This window comes from Doryrhamphus excisus, chromosome 2 (assembly GCF_030265055.1).
Source record: "Doryrhamphus excisus isolate RoL2022-K1 chromosome 2, RoL_Dexc_1.0, whole genome shotgun sequence".
Taxonomy (NCBI): domain Eukaryota; kingdom Metazoa; phylum Chordata; class Actinopteri; order Syngnathiformes; family Syngnathidae; genus Doryrhamphus; species Doryrhamphus excisus.
In genome coordinates, this window is record NC_080467.1 from 11,448,025 (window position 1) to 11,464,734 (window position 16,710).

The 16,710-nt window shown below is 47.1% G+C and overlaps 2 protein-coding genes across 4 annotated transcripts in view; one reads left to right on the forward strand and one right to left on the reverse strand.

The window, feature by feature from the left end:
* The window catches only part of zswim6 (zinc finger, SWIM-type containing 6), a 15,621-nt gene extending 13,090 nt beyond the window's left edge, over positions 1 to 2,531 (reverse strand). Inside the window, exon 1 of the mRNA XM_058063087.1 lies at positions 1,661 to 2,531. Within this exon, the coding sequence (XP_057919070.1) occupies positions 1,661 to 2,093 (433 nt within the window). The 5' untranslated portion in view covers positions 2,094 to 2,531. The remainder of the gene's footprint in view (positions 1 to 1,660) is intronic.
* The window catches only part of lin54 (lin-54 DREAM MuvB core complex component), a 25,735-nt gene extending 9,434 nt beyond the window's left edge, over positions 1 to 16,301 (forward strand). For 2 of the 3 annotated variants that reach the window (XM_058063169.1, XM_058063160.1), the window contains 12 exons: positions 10,410 to 11,116; positions 12,496 to 12,598; positions 12,683 to 12,813; positions 13,052 to 13,207; positions 13,300 to 13,492; positions 13,741 to 13,814; positions 13,879 to 14,162; positions 14,238 to 14,309; positions 14,389 to 14,491; positions 14,557 to 14,694; positions 14,767 to 14,969; positions 15,318 to 16,301. In XM_058063169.1, the coding sequence (XP_057919152.1) occupies positions 10,439 to 11,116; positions 12,496 to 12,598; positions 12,683 to 12,813; positions 13,052 to 13,207; positions 13,300 to 13,492; positions 13,741 to 13,814; positions 13,879 to 14,162; positions 14,238 to 14,309; positions 14,389 to 14,491; positions 14,557 to 14,694; positions 14,767 to 14,969; positions 15,318 to 15,519 (2,337 nt within the window). In that variant the 5' untranslated portion in view covers positions 10,410 to 10,438 and the 3' untranslated portion in view covers positions 15,520 to 16,301. Of the gene's footprint in view, positions 1 to 8,191; positions 8,664 to 10,409; positions 11,117 to 12,495; positions 12,599 to 12,682; positions 12,814 to 13,051; positions 13,208 to 13,299; positions 13,493 to 13,740; positions 13,815 to 13,878; positions 14,163 to 14,237; positions 14,310 to 14,388; positions 14,492 to 14,556; positions 14,695 to 14,766; positions 14,970 to 15,317 lie in introns of those variants that run through there. The other variant, XM_058063151.1, reaches the window with a different exon arrangement.
* The last annotated feature ends 409 nt before the right edge of the window (positions 16,302 to 16,710 follow it).

Here is a 16,710-nt window from a genome sequence, read left to right on the forward strand (position 1 = left end):
AACTTGCTGCTAAGATCAAGTCCAAAGGAACTCCGCAAATCACTCTGGCAAAACTCGAGCAGACGGAATCCCGCAGAGGCGCAAAACAAAACAAGAAGTCAATCTAGGAAAAATGTGGTGTGGCTAAGCGTCTCCGTGGCGACTATGTGCCAACTCATTTCCTGCCCCCCCCCCTCTCTCCCCACCGCCAATGTTGTTAGACATGCCATTTTTTTATTTATCAGAGCTTGGCTCCTTATCAGCTAGGAAATCCTGGCTAGGTTGGTACGTTCTCGTACTTTGACATGAAGTACGGATGCTGGAAGACTTTGCTAATGAAGTAGAAGATACAATTCCGGGTAGGACAGACCGGCCCCCGTTTAAACATGTGTTGGGGGGGGGGGGGTGTCCTTGAGAGCGGGTCATGGAATTACAACGGCATAAAGGTGGCCCAGCTGACAATCAGAAGACTCTGAATGAGGTGAGGATTCAGGCTGCAATCTGAAGGCCTTGGCTTAAAAAAAAAACAAAAAAGACGTCTGCCGCTTCCTGCTCCGCGCTTCCCCGTGGGACACAAAGCCAAACCAGACTGGTGTGAATCACGACCCATTTTCAAAAGGAAAGAGAAGCTTTGTGCTCAATACGCTTCTTCCTCCTCCCTAAAGAAAAAATGTCTCCTGCCTTCACAGGGGAGTGAAAAGATGCTTTTGTCTGGCGTGGCGACAGGAAGCGGCAAAGACGCCAACGAATGTGGAAATAGGAGCGAAAGAACAAGCTCACAGCCAGCACGGAAGGAGAAACAGGCCGAAATATCAACCTGCTGATGCTCATTCTAGCATGTAAACATGTAAACTAGCCAAACATAGCTTGGCTATTCCTGTTCATTCATTTTCTACCGCTTATCTTCACGAGGGTCGCGGGGGTGCTGGAGCCTATCCCAGCTGTCTTCGGGCAAGAGGCTGGGTACACCCTTGGTCGCCAGCCAATCACAGGGCACATATAGACAAACAGCCATTCACACTCACATTCATAGCTATGGACAATTTGGAGTCGCCGATTAACCTAGCATGTTTTTTTTGGAATGTGGGAAGAAACCGGAGTACCCGGAGAAAACCCACGCATGCACGGGGAAAACATGCAAACTCCACACAGAGATGGCCGAGGGTGGAATTGAACTCGGGTCTCCTAGCTATGAGGTCTGCGCGCTAACCACTAGACCGCCGTGCCGCTATTCCTGTTCATAAAACACAATTTAGGTCATAGTAACAACAAATCCACACAGACGTATCTTCAACCCATGTGACCTGTACCTGAACTAAACCCATAATGAAGGTATGGTGCCACCACGGCCTTCCTAATGTGTGCACTTTCAACATGAGAAGCACTCCCAATGGGACTCAAGTTGAAGAAACGTCTCTTTGTGTTGCATTGTGGTTCTCTTTAGGCCGTTTAAGGCTACACTGAAAATGCAAACTGCCTCCAGCAGAAGGAGCTTCAAATGAACTGGAAAAAAAAGCCCCCGGTTCCACAGTCCCATTGAGCCGATTAAAGCCCCATTGTCGCCTCTCAGTGTGGCTGCACCTTTTGTGTCAGCCCCTCCTGACGAACCTTGTCTCCAGTTCCACCTCAAAGCGTGTTCTTTTTGGGCGTCCACGAATAAATGTTAACCGTCCCGACTCACCCACTTGCAGGACGTTGTCCACGCAGCCGCCCTCCAACAGAGCGACGCCGCGGCGGAAGGGCAGCCGAGCCTCGTCGCCGCTCTCTCCGCCGCCTCCGAGCTCCTCTGCGCCGCCGCCGCTGCTGCCGAACGACGAGTACATGCAAATCTCTCGTTCGCTCCTCGGGAAAGACCAGTACACGATCCGTCTCTGGACGGGCTCCGGGATCCGCTCGAAACGCTCCTCCACCCGTTGGAAGGGCCACTTTTCCGCCACCCTCCTCGCCGCGATGTCCAGCAGCGACTCGGGGCTCTGCGTTTTGCCCGACGACTCGCCGTGACCGCCGGCCGGAGCTCCGGCCCCGGCTCGCTGGCCTTGTCGACACGTTGAGACGTAGCCAGGCCTGCAGCAGAGACGCTTGGCCGGGGGCTGCTGTGCCCCGCGCTCCGCCATGATAGCTCCGGAGGAAGTCAACGCACCATATGAAGGGGACGACGGGGAAGCGAGAATGTTGTTGGCCAAATCATCCTTTTATGGCGGCGTTGGGGGAGGGCTTCAGCGGGCTTGTCAAACCCCTTTGTTGACAAATGAAGAGAAGGCGGGTCGCTCTGGTTAGCTCCCTTGCTAAATGCGGACCACAGGCGGAATTCCCGCACGGCCGCTAAGCCTTTTGTGATCCTCCGAATTAAAACGCTTTGAAACGGGAGGAGGCGGTGGTTATAATTGCCACTGCTCCCCCGGTGGGCGTCGACCGAAAATGGCAAGGAGGGACGCCTTTGTCTCGGCAGTGAGCTTCCTCGCTCAGGCCGGGCCTCGCTTCCTCTCGCCCGCTTCGCTGCCTGCCTGGAGGCGGCCTGTCAACACCGGAGCCTCATGGTGTGGAAGTAGGGGGAGGGGCCTTGATGGTTACACCGCCCCGTGTGACGTTTAGGGTTCGCTGGAATGTCGGACACGTCCAACGCGTTCATACTAATGTCAATCCCTTGGCATCAAGGGGTCAAATCACCGGTAGATGGCGCTCTTATTCTCTTAACTCACTCATATAACACTGGGGAACACTCAAAATGTTGCATTTAAAGTAAGACTTGTTTTTAGTCAATTTAAGTGTGCTGAGTTCAAATCTGAAGTTAGTTTTTTTCTGCAAGCTACAGATTTTATGCAATCTTTAATTTTTATTAAAAATAGAAAAAAATCGAGCATTATTATAGGATATTGCAATGTCAGCCACAAATCAGTATATTTAACAAGGCAAAAGAAACAGAACATTAAAATGTGATTTTAGATTAAAGTACACCATTGTTAGAAGTGCCATATGTTTTTCTGGAAGCGTTTCTCAGAAAACAGTCTTTATCGCAACGTGAAATAAGCATAATTTACAACGTTCTTCAGATAAGAGTCAATCACAGCTAATAACGCTTATCACTTTCTGTCAGTACAGTATTTTAGTCAGGCAGGAATTTGCGTTTGTAACTTTTGCGTTTGTACACTTCATCTGGGCAATCTCGTTTAATACTCCAGCAGTAGTCGGCCATCATACATAGCGACCTTGGTAGCGTTCTTCCATGATCTTTAGGTCTTGGTGGAACCGCTCTCCTTGTTCGTCACTCACAGCCCCCAGGTTTTCAGGGAACTGGTCAAGGTGGCTGTTCAAGAAATGAAGCTTGATGCTCATGTTGCACCTGAGAGCACGAAAAGCGAGGAACATTCTGTTCACAAGTTCATTGTAGTTCTCTGCCTTGTTGTTTCCAAGGAAGTTCTAAGCGACTGCCACAAAGGATAACCATGCTGCCCTCTCCAAAGCGGTCATCTTGGCAACAAACTGATCATCACGAATGAGGGTTCGAATCTGTGGGCCATCAAACACACCTGCTTTGATCTTGTCGAACGACAACATTCACCTTCGGTATCCAGTGCCTTGACAAATTGTTTCATCAAACCTAGTTTGATGTGCAGAGGAGGAAAGATGATCCTATCTCTGTCAACAATTGGGTCATGTGTGATATTTGGCATGCCTGCTTCAAGGGTTTCACGAACAGGCCAGTCCTTCTGGACCCAGTGTCTGTCTCGTGCGCGACTGTCCCACATGAAGAGGAAACATGGAAACTTGGTGAAACCTTTCTGTTGACCAAGAAGGAAGTTTACCATTTTCAAGTCTACACAAATGATCGAGTTGTGCTCACGATATTTTAAGAATTCCATGACCATTCTGATGTCATCATAGTCTTCCCGCAGATGAACTGAATGACCTACAGGCACTGCCCCGTAAACATTGCCATTATGCAAAAGAACACACTTGAGACTGCGTTTAGAACTGTCTATAAAGAGCCGCCATTCAGTTGGATCATAGTGAGGAACACCCAGTTCTTTGAGAAGACCTGGGATATCATGGCAGTAAACAAACTGTCTGTCTTCAGAAAAGAAGGTCACAAAAAGCTGGTCGCGCTTTCTGTAATATGACACTTTAACAGTGTGATCAACAAGATTTTTGCCTTGTAATCTTGATGCCAAAAGCTCAGCTGCTTTCTTTGAAAGACCTAAATCCCGAACTAAGTCATTCAGTTCAGTTTGGTGAAGAGGCTTGGGGACTGGGGGAGATTCAGTCTCTGAAGAACATTCCTCGGATTGTTCCCACTCAGTTTCTGGCAATTCATTGTCACAACTGTCTTCCTCGTTCGTATCATGTCCAATGTCTTTATCGTTTAATGAAGGCAAACCTTTGAAAACTGGAACAGGAATGGAATCTATGTATATAATCTCAAAACGCATAGATTTGGGTTACGTAAGTTCATATATTTAGACTATTTCATCTATCTCAAATTGCATGAAAACTAGAGCTTATGGAGAAAAACTAATTTCAGATTTGAAATCAGCACCTAAAAATCATTCAGAATCAGTTAAAAAATCCAATGCAACAGAAAGTTGAAAAAATATTGTTCCCCAGTGTAATTATTCATCTGCTGTTTTTAAGGACGTACGGCCAAAAATCAAAGATTGCCTATGCGACAGGAGCACTCTGCCAAAGCTGGTTTATGTGAGAGGGTAGCCTGCTGTTGTTAGGAAAGTGCTGTGGTTTCAGTACTTGTTTGAGTACTTGTGCATATGATTAGAAACATACAATGTCAGTGGAAGGAGCTCATTGGTACCCCCCACCGCTCTGCCCGCTGTGTGCAGGACAGAGTCATCAGCGGCACGTCGGCCCCCATACTGTGTCAGTGATTTAGTGGATATCTTGACTATTGTCTGAATGTTTTTCTTTGGCAATGCAGGGGGGGGGCTCAGTAATGATGGGGTCTGTTTGCCCAGCATGCTGGTGACGGTGGGGGGGCTCACTGCTACTCTTTATGCTCCTTTTCTTCTTGGGCTCCACCAACGCTGGAAAGAAGAAGAGTAGGGATGGAGATGTCTTCCATACGTGGCTTAACATACTGACTAGCATAGCATAACATAATATAGCATAACATCATAGCATAGCATACGCTTACACCACGCCTTTGCATATTTAATACCACTGACAACTTGTTCCACTTTGTTGGATGGTTCTTGAATGCACCACACTGCACAGATAGAGTGCTATACTGTACATAGTTTGACACTTTGTTGCATGGTCCTTAAATGCACCATGCTGCACAGATAGAGTGCTATACTGTACATAGTTTGACACTTTGTTGGATGGTCCTTGAATGCACCATGCTGCACATAGAGTGCTATACTGTACATAGTTTGCCACTTTGTTGGATGGTCCTTGAATGCGCCACGCTGCACAGATAGAGCGCTATACTGTACATAGTTTGACACTTTGTTGCATGGTCCTTGAATGCACCACGCTGCACAGATAGAGCGCTATACTGTACATAGTTTGCCACTTTGTTGGATGGTCCTTGAATGCACCACGCTGCACAGATAAAGTGCTATACTGTACATAGTTTGACACTTTGTTGGATGGTCCTTGAATGCACCATGCAGCACAGATAGAGTGCTATACTGTACATAGTTTGACACTTTGTTGCATGGGCCTTGAATGCACCACGCAGCACAGATAGAGTGCTATACTGTACATAGTTTGACACTTTGTTGGATGGTCCTTGAATGCACCACGCTGCACAGATAGAGTGCTATACTGTACATAGTTTGACACTTGTTGGATGGTTCTTGAATGCACCACGCTGCACAGATAGAGTGCTATACTGTACATAGTTTGCCACTTTGTGTCTTTGTATCTTTCTACAAGCTTATTTTTGTCGTCCAGTGAGGAAGATTCCATGTAGTGTGCTGTATGTGATACCGTCAACTCTCCTGGCCATCTCACACACACACATGCGCGCGCCTCAGCGTGCACGCTCATTTGCATTCTCATCAGCATGCATGAACTTGAATAGCATAACCGCCTAATAACACACTTTCATGAGCACCACAATTCTACCTGACATGAAACCAGACAGGGCGGGGCCGCTGGGGACGGGGGCGGGGGGTTGATGATGTTAGCAAAGAAGGAATTAAAAAAAAAGAGGATGATGGTGGTAGAGTAAGTCCAACATCGCCACGGAAACAAGAACTGATGCTTGCTACCAAACGCTCTGGTTTTGTTAGCATGTGCCTGCTGCGTACTGAAAGACGCATGTTGGCGTGTTAGCATGTCGCTTTGGATCAACATTGTGTGTGTGGTGAAGCTAGTCGCTAGCTGGTTAGTAATTAGCCACTGTGGCGTGGCCAGGTGTCACCTCACCAGTAAGGTAGTTCTTGGGCGTAACGATGTTGATAAGAATAATAATAATAACAATGTGCTTCATATGCAGCTCAAATGATGGACATGGAGCCTGGCTGGATGTGGAATAGATGCGTCCCATGATGTAGCTGCCTCTTTTTTACCTCTTTGTATATCTTTAGAAGGCAGAGGAAATGAGGAAGAAGTCCTTGGTCCTTGAAAGTTCTACGACATTGTTCACGTGGTGGCCTTTTTGGAAGTACTTGCTTTTTATCTTTTGTGTTTTGGAGCAAAGTTACACGTGATGAAACATTAATAGTTGGTGTGTGTGGGTGGGGCTTATGGTGAATAATAAACATGAGCGTGAGAATGAGTCCGCCTTAAAAAGCTCATTTCAATGCACACATGTCTTCAAGTGTGTGAAAAATAATAACAGAAGTGTCCGCACGCTGATGAATATTTCATTTTCAGCATTATTTCGCCCATTGATGGATGACTTTTGCACCCCCCCTCAAAAAACCCGGCAAGAAAATGAAAATTTGATGCATTTTTAATAATTAAGCTGAAAAGTGTTTGGGGCGGGAAATGGTGTGATGGGTGGGGGGGGGGGGGTGTAAAGCAATGATAAACTCATGTGGGAAGCCTGAGAGGGACATTAGGAATGTATTATTTTATCAGCAGCTATTTATTATTAATACAGAGCAGCCGCATTAGAATTCATAGACATAAAATAGAAAGGACTCAGGGAGGTGGGGGGTTTTAAGTTGAAACATTGAAAAGAAGATACTAAGCACGTTAGCATGGGGTATTTGCTTTCTTCTATAAGCTGTCCTGGCTGCTCAGTACAACATGGCTAAACAAAAACAACATAGCTTCTTTTTACACTTGTCATGTTCATTTCCATTCCCGCCACCATGAGGAATGGACGTGCCGTCTCCCCGACCCCCGCCGTGCATGTGAGGTGCAGAGAATGAGGGTAACGCCTGCAGGCCGACGAGGCTCCTCCGTGGCCTCACCTTCATTTCCACACACCGCCCGTAAGCCATCCATTAATATTTCAATTGGGTGCAAATAAGCTCCTAAATGAGGAATAATTGCCTCATATCCAAATTTAATTATTGACGCAAATTGCAGAGGAGGAGGAAGAGGGCAAGATGTGAGAAGAAAAGATGGAAGGAAATGTACTTACTTGACTTCTGGATGTATTTTTGTAGGCTTTCCAAAAGAAACAATCATTCTTGTTATTTGTTTACTTCCTTGCATGTCAAATCTGCTAGCATCCATTCTTTCTACAACAAACTAACAGCGTTGGAGTGCGGCGTCACCAGCTGACCTACAGTACTATTTTCTGCCACACGGTAGAGCCAAAGCTATCCTAGTAACACGACAGTACAGTCGTGGTGGTCGTGGGCCACAAATAGTATTCTTCTTGTAGTAATAACATATACTTTAATAGATTAGAAATTTCTCCTCAAAATGCTATACTAATAATAACAGCATTCTTCCTTGTAGTTTTAAATGGGTTTTCACTCATATTAGCCAATACAGTGGACATAATAAGGGTAAATAAGCCACGTAAGATGTGAATAAAACTCCTGCTGGAGCTGTATCACAGTGTCTCACTGAACACTGATATCTTGTGGCCAATGTAGAGTACTACATTGACAATTACAATGCTTTTTCTGGCTTGTATTTATTTGTATTTTACTTAATTGAGTTAGATAATTTGGCCACTTTTAGGCCTAGAATATAGAGTACAGTTTGCTTAAATTTGTATTTTTTTAAACTATTCAACCACTAAACAGTGATCTTTTATTAGTTAATTAATTATACAAATAATGATATTGAAAGCGGGTGATAATGGAATTGTAATATTGCCAGGGAATTGTGTATTATGAAACAGCAGATGTCTGGTATTTGTCAGTGTATACATTTATCAACATATCTTTTTAGTTTTTATTTTTAGTATTTATTTCTGTTTGTTTTTGAATTATTATTTGATGTGTTCTTTATGCATACAATTTGAGTGACCTGGGTGTTAATTTGTGGATAATGTACTTATTAGTTCCAGCTTTGACTAATACTCGACAACAGAGTACCTTCTGTAGTCTTTTGTTGTTGTTGTAGTAGTAAAACAGGCATGGTGAAAAACGGGTCTTCCTGTGCCTTTAAGCGTGACGTGGTGATGACGTAGTGTGAAGAAGGCGTGGCCGACCTGTGAAATGTCAGGGAGGAATGGCGCTCGGCGCGGTATTTTGAACAATCGCCTTTTTGCTCTCCTCGGTTTGCCCGCAAACGCTGGCCTGTGCGGAATAACTCAGGTAAGCGTCACTTCATGTTGGACTGTTGCGCCGGTCTGCTGCGTTGGGGCACCGCTGAATCATGAAACGGTGTTTAAGGTGGAGGAATAACGTAGAGCTAGCTAGCTTGAAGGGGGGTTAGCAAGCTCAGCAAGTTTGCTAGTACAGTTGTCCCGATCGCCCAGCCTGCTGATGACTAGACACCCATACGGGTGTCCGGGGCCTTCCAAAAACTTCAGGTTAAATCATTATATTATCACATAGTATATACAATCTTTATTCAATGTCAAGGTAACAACAGTAACAAGTTAGGGCTAACGTTCCGTAGTAACGATGAGAGAGTTGTTTTGGTTGGTTTGACGGTGTTCTATAAGTGAAACTACACTCATAATAATTGCACTTAATTGAATCTTTTACATTTTTATCCCACTTGTTGTTGTTGTCACGTTGATGGACACCACAACAGACCTTTACATTCCATATATTTTAAATATGTGCTGGCACATGTGCCTTGTGTTTATTTCCATTTCTTTTATTCTTTTTATTCGCCTAAAGCTAAAATTAAAACGCATCCTGTCACATTACATGGAATGCGTCAATCCGTACGTGATCTCAGGTGACAGATGTCTTCATGGAAGCTCCCTTAGCCTTGTTTATGCTAGCTAAGAGTTTATCAACACGCAGTTCCTGGTATGATTGCTCTGTTGGGGCTCTAATGTACTTGTAGCTGATGAACGTGATATTTCATTAAGAATACAAACACCGCTCCTGCTCTTCCCCAGTTCGTTGTTAGCCGCGCAGCTAGCTCGCTTGCTAGCTGGACTTGATGACGAGAGAAAAATGGCGGATCTTTCGAAATCCAAAGCCCGGCCTGAAATAGTAACTGTAGCCGCCTCTCTATCTTGCTCCTTCCTCCAAGCTGGAGCCTCTCTCCTTCCTTAGTACTTCATTTTTTTTTCATTCATACAGTCATGTACCCCCTCGGCATCCCCGCAGGCTGCTTTTTTTACACGAAGTTGTAGCCTCAAGAGGGGACGAAAAGGGGAGACGTCTCGGTCAGGTCGGCGGTGAGGCATACAAAGATGAGCTTCTAGTGAGCTGCCAGTCTTGCTTGAAAACGAGGAGAAGTGAATTGTGTCACGTTTACAGCCTTTCTGGTGTTTTTTTATTTAAAAATCTAGTTTGTGATCGGGCTTAAATGCCCACCTTGAAGTCAGAAAAGAGGGCAAACCTGTGTGCTAATCCGCTCTCTGGTTTGTTTACTTTCTCCGAAAAGCGTTTTAACAGAAGCACGTTGAAATCTAGCATGACAATATTCCTAGATTATTATACTCGAATACTCGCATTACAACATGAACACCATTGTGTACTAATAACGTTGTCTTACTGGCAATATATTGAATATAGAATGAAATATCCGTGTCCAACAGTCTGGGAGAAGTAGTAATGTAACAATATATGAATTATGGAGTGAGCTGTTCTTAATTTCTGACCACCTTTTGTACATTGCGTAGGTAACCAGTGTATTACAAACTCTGTCTGTTCTTATTAGTACTTAACTTAAAGGTATGGATGTTGGGGACTTTACGTATCTTAACCTGGTGATGGAATCTGATTTGTAAAACTCTAACAAATTGTAGACTACCTGTCAAACAAAATGTACCACAGCAGGAGAACTGAAGCTGTAAAAAAGGAAGATATATTTTGTAATATTGGCTAAAAAGAGCTTTGTGAGACGTACAAGTGTAATGTGTGTTGTTTCTCAAGGTGTACCAGGCTGCTGAGTCCTCGCCAACATGGACGTGGTGCCGCCTGAGCTCAACAGCCTCCTTCCCGATGAGATCATGGACATGGAGGCCATCGAGGAGGTGGCTCACTCCCAGTCGGACTCCAGTCAAGACACGTCCGTCCCCATGGAAACGGACATTCCGCTGGCACCGGAGAACGCGGGTCTTTCCACCTCCACGGAATCTCAGCTTCCCATCTCGGCCCCCGGATTGCCCTCCCAGCTCCTCACCCTGAAGCCAGCATCGTTGGCCACCTCCACCGCCGTCACCAAAACCACGGACAGCGTCACAGGGACGACGGTCTCGACCAGCGGCTTGCAAAAGCTCACAGCACCGTTCACCATCTCCGCCGCCAATCACCAGATCATCCTCAACAAGGTGGCTTCGTCGCAAGCCACGGAGGCGGCGCGCTCAGCGGGGGGAACGGCCTCCCCGCAGATCATCAAGCAGGATGGCCAGAAGCTCTTTGTGACCACCATTGGCAAGACGGGACAGCCCATAGTGCTGCAGCTGCCCCACACGGCCGCTGCCAAGGCAGGCGGGGCTCAGGCCGCGGCCGACGGAAAGTCGCCGGTGCCGCAGATCAAGGTGGTGACCATCGGGGGGAGGTCAGAGTTGAAGCAAGTGGTTGCGAGTGCGGCCAGCCAAGTGACTGCACTACAAAGCCCGCAGCTCAAGACTGTGCAGGTAACTTAGGGTGTACTCACTCTAGTACAATCATACACTAACGTAGGGTGTACTCGCACTAGTACAATCATACACTAACTTAGGGTGTACTCGCACTAGTACAATCATACGCTAACTTAGGGTGTACTCGCACTAGTACAATCATACGCTAACTTAGGGTGTACTCGCACTAGTACAATCATACACTAACTTAGGGTGTACTCACACGAATACAATCATACACTAACTTAGGGTGTACTCACATGAATACAATCATACACTAACGTAGGGTGTACTCACACGACTACAATCATACACTAACGTAGGGTGTACTCGCACTAGTACAATCATACACTAACTTAGGGTGTACTCGCACTAGTACAATCATACACTAACTTAGGGTGTACTCACTCGAGTACAATCATACACTAACTTAGGGTGTACTCAGACTAGTACAATCATACACTAACTTAGGGTGTACTCACACTAGTACAATCATACACTAACTTAGGGTCTACTCGCTCTAGTACAATCATACACTAACTTAGGGTGTACTCGCACTAGTACAATCATACACTAACTTAGGGTGTACTCACATTAGTACAATCATACAGTAACTTAGGGTGTACTCACACTAGTACAATCACACGCTAACTTAGGGTGTACTCACACTAGTACAATCATACGCTAACTTAGGGTGTACTCACACTAGTACAATCATACACTAACTTAGGGTGTACTCACACTAGTACAATCATACACTAACTTAGGGTGTACTCGCACTAGTACAATCATACACTAACTTAGGGTGTACTCGCTCTAGTACAATCATACACTAACTTAGGGTGTACTCACACTAGTACAATCATGCGCTAACTTAGGGTGTACTCGCTCTAGTACAATCATACACTAACTTAGGGTGTACTCACACTAGTACAATCATGCGCTAACTTAGGGTGTACTCACACTAGTACAATCATACACTAACTTAGGGTGTACTCACACTAGTACAATCATGCGGTAACTTAGGGTGTACTCACACTAGTACAATCATACACTAACTTAGGGTGTACTCGCACTAGTACAATGATACACTAACTTAGGAACTACTGGCACTAGTACAATCATACTGCCGATCATGGTACACAGGTTCCCTTTCATTGGCAGAGCTGGAAGCGGTGTAATGACCGCTATGTTACTGCACACCATTCGTCAACGAGACACTGTACACTGTTTACACTGCTAACCTGCAGCTAGCACCCAGCTAACAGTCAACTCTAGTGAGCTCACGTGTCCTCCCGGGCCCATCCACCGGGGGCATACAGTGAAAGCGGTTGGTCATGAGTGGATGTTTTCATACGAGGCTATGACACGTGTGGACTGCTTGTTTGTCTTAACAGCTCACCAAGAAAACGCCGGCATCCTCGGCTTCGCCCATCAAGTTCATCATCACAAAAGCAGTCAACAGCAAAGCTCAGACGTCTGGAGCTCCTGTCATCGCAGGTGAGGCCCTTCAAAGCCATTTCACTTGTTCACCTCATCCCCGCCATCCCCGTCACACATGCATCCATTTCTTTTGGATCTCAGGACGGGTCCTGGCCCAGAATTCACCCATGATGCCGCAGAGGACCATCACGCTGTCCGAGACCCACAACGCCAGCATCCAGAGCATCGCCGGCAAAAAGATTGCCATCTCTCCACTCAAGACTCCCAGCAAGGTGGGTTCTGCATTGATTCATCGACCCTTTTAACACCACTTTATTAGATACACCTGTGCTTAACGTAGTGGATGGATGGATAGATAGCGATTGTATTTATAAATAATGACTCCTACTTTGTGGAAGTGGACCTATCACAGTCGCTTTGTGGAACCAATGAGAGGTTACTCTACTGCAAATTATGGCAACCTGGAATCCATCCTACCATTTTACCAATGTGACGGCACCCCTCCACCAGGTGACCGTGGTGTCCGTGGCTTCGCCGACCTCCAGTGCCTCCCAGAAGTCCGTGACCCTTCCTGTCAGCGTGGCGCTGGGCCAGCAGATCCTCTCAGTTCAGCAGCCCACCTCCGTGTCGCCGGTCAAGGTGGCCACCAGCCAGGCAGCAGCCCAGGTGGGAGTCCATCACACAGCAGGACCCTACCCTACGCTAGACCGTAGCCGAGATGGCATCTCTCACCCCGCGTTTTGCTCCCGCTCCCTCAGAACATCAAACCAGTTCAGTCAGTGGCGGTGGGCGGCTCCCAGTTCAAGACCATCATCCCGCTGGCCACCCAGCCCAACGTGCAGCAGATCCAGGTGCCAGGAAGCCGCTTCCACTATGTGCGCCTGGTCACAGCCACCACAGCGAGCGGCGCGGTGCAGCCCAGCAACCCCAGCACCAGCACCATGCAGACAGGTGATGCTTTCATGGGTCTGTGCAATAGCACGTTTTTATTGCACACAAATGTAGTTGTGAGGGGGCGAGCATGCCATGGTTTTTGATTTTTGGATTATTTAGAATATTTGTTCTTTGTCTCTATGATGAAACGTGTGGCTGATCATGAAGAACACTAGAACAGCCATCCTAAATGGGCTCCAGCATGTAGTGCGGGAGTGAGACATGGCTGTGAAGCTGACATGAGATCATGTTGATGTATCCCACAGCCAAGCCTATAGGGGTCAGCACGGGGGCGGTGAGGATGTCGGTCCCCATTGTGCCGGCGCAGAGCGTCAAGCAGGTAAGAGTCGGCGGCAGCGCCTCTTTCTTCTCTCTGGCAACAGAGACTCACGTCTTTGCTGCAGATGGTGCCCAAGCCAGCCGCCCAGGTGGTCACCAGCACGCCCACCCAGCAGCGCCTCATCATGCCTGCCACAGCGCTGCCCCAGATCCAGCCCAACTTCACCAACCTGCCGCCGGGCACCGTGCTGGCCCCGGCCCCGGTCGGCGGGAACGTGGGCTACGCCGTGGTACCGGCGCAGTACGTCACTCAGCTGCAGCAGGCGCCGATCGTGAGCATCGCCAACAGCTCCGGTTATCCCGCCTCTGCCGCCAACCTCCAGACGGAGGCCAGGCTGCCGCTCAACGGGTGAGCAGCCGACTTTCTCCCTTCTGTTTTTCCCCCTTTTGATGGTGGCTCATATTTGGACTGGTGCGTCACCAGCATGTCGACGGTGGACGCGAGCGCCAGGCCGAGGAAACCCTGCAACTGCACCAAGTCTCAGTGTCTCAAGCTGTGAGTACGACCCGCCTTGATTGGTGCATGTGCACTTTGCCGGGTTGGCTGATGACGCGTGCGTGCTCTGCCTGTCCAGATATTGCGACTGCTTTGCAAACGGGGAGTTCTGCAACAACTGCAACTGCAACAACTGCTTCAACAACCTGGAGCATGAAGCCGAGCGCTCCAAAGCCATCAAGGTCAGTCGCGGCTTTATTTGTCTTGAGTCGTGTCAGCGCTTCATGGGGGGGTGCCGTGTTCACAGACGTGTTTGGACCGCAACCCCGAGGCCTTCAAGCCCAAAATTGGCAAGGGAAAAGAGGGCGAGTCGGATCGGCGCCACAGTAAAGGCTGCAACTGCAAACGGTCGGGTTGCCTGAAGAACTACTGCGAGTGCTACGAGGTGGGATCCTTTTCCGAGGCTTCTAAAAATGACAGAATGTCCCGCTCACATCTTCTCCTGCGCCTCATCCAGGCCAAGATCATGTGCTCGTCCATCTGCAAGTGCGTCGGCTGCAAGAACTTCGAGGAGAGCCCGGAGAGGAAGACGCTGATGCACCTGGCCGACGCCGCCGAGGTCCGAGTCCAACAGCAGACGGCCGCCAAGACCAAGCTCTCCTCGCAGATCTCCGACCTGCTCATGAGGACCACGCCCGTCATCTCAAGTGGAGGCGGCAGGTAGGAGAAACATCTTTTACGCTGTGGTCATACCACCTTGGAACCACCTCACACCCAAAGTTCACCATGTTTGTTTAGAGGGAGGGCTCTCATACGTGTCTAACCAAGCACATGAATGAATGGACTGAAATGGCATCAACACTTCAGAATAACCGAAACATTTGATGATGGAACATAGAAGTCTTACCCACAACATGCTAGCTCGCTTACTTTTCACCGAGCCACTACATTTGTGTGTGTAATAAAAATGTCTTATTAAATCCTGGCTGGTAATGAACAACGAACGCCGCCTTACACAATAGAAATAATGAGAACGACCAGCAATGTGATTTGCTTTCTTGGTGCCAGGCTCCCGTACACGTTTGTGACGAAGGAGGTGTTGGAGGCGACGTGCGATTGTCTCCTGGAGCAGGCCAAGTGGGCTGAACAGACCCGGCAGCCTCACGTGGAGGCGGAGCGCAGGATCCTGGAGGAGTTCGGACACTGCCTCATGAGGATAATCCACTCGGCGGGCAAAGCCAAAGCAGACTGCGCATCCATCAACAGCTAGGTGGCCATCTCCGGCTCTTCCCTCGGTCACGTCAAAACGCGCCCCCAGTCCCTCCCATTAGGTAGGTGGGTGGGTTAAACTGGTCGCCCGTCCCCCACGCCGGACAAGAAGAATGGCGCCAGCGTGGACGCCTGAGCGAGCCGGAGCCCGTCGCGATATAAACTGAAGGACAGCAGCATCTGCCGCCATGGACGCTCATCAGAGCATATCCGCCATCCATCCTCACACTTTTATTCACCCTTTTATACTCTTTTCTGTCTTTTTTTCCCCCTATCTGATGACAAAACATGGTGTCAAATTGTATATTTGTGCTCCAAGTAGACAAACAGAACATGTATCTTTTGATATTTATTTTGTCAAGTAGGGATTTGGAATTACTTTTTAGCACTAATCATGTGTTGCTTCCGCTGATGATCATTCTTAACCAGGCTAGGCTACTCATTGACTTCAATTGCTTAGAACACACACACACACACAGCATCAAGACAAAGTACAGCACCTCATAAATGGCAGCCCAACCCCATACAGTCAAAAGCAACAGCTGTTTGTGTGCCTTTTTACAAGGCTGAATACGACAAAAGCATTTTGACTGCTTCACAAACATGACACTAGAAGGAAGTACAGAAACGTCATTCGACACATTTTATTCATCTGTCAATCAAAATAATTACACTGCAGTGAGGTAAAGTACAAATCATTCCAAACAAATTATCATGGGAAGCCACGTGAAAATGATGTACAATTAATCAATTGTACAAAAAATAAAGCTATTTCGCTATATATTTATTGAAACGCAAATATTTTAGCTATTCTTTAAAATTGAAGTGTTATTACTCTTTGGCCTGTTGGGGGCGTTAATGAGCAGAAAATCTCGCCTAAATCTCCAACAGTGACGAAAAAAAAGAACATTCCAGATAACTTCTTCATCGAGGAAGGAATTGTGTGGTGTTTTTCAATAATCAAGCATTGTATTAAATTGGAGGCGTTGATTAGTTGGGCAGATTAGCATGGTAGCTGGTTTTGAACCGTCGAAGAAGAACAGGAAGCGGAAGTTACATGTGAGTTGATTCGAGCACGTTGCGGAGGGGCAGTGGCAGTCACATTTTAGTGTGTTGCATTTTGATGTTAAAAGTAAGCTATTTTTTAGGTGTGTGTTTGATTTATAGTTATTCTAAACATATGCTATGTTTT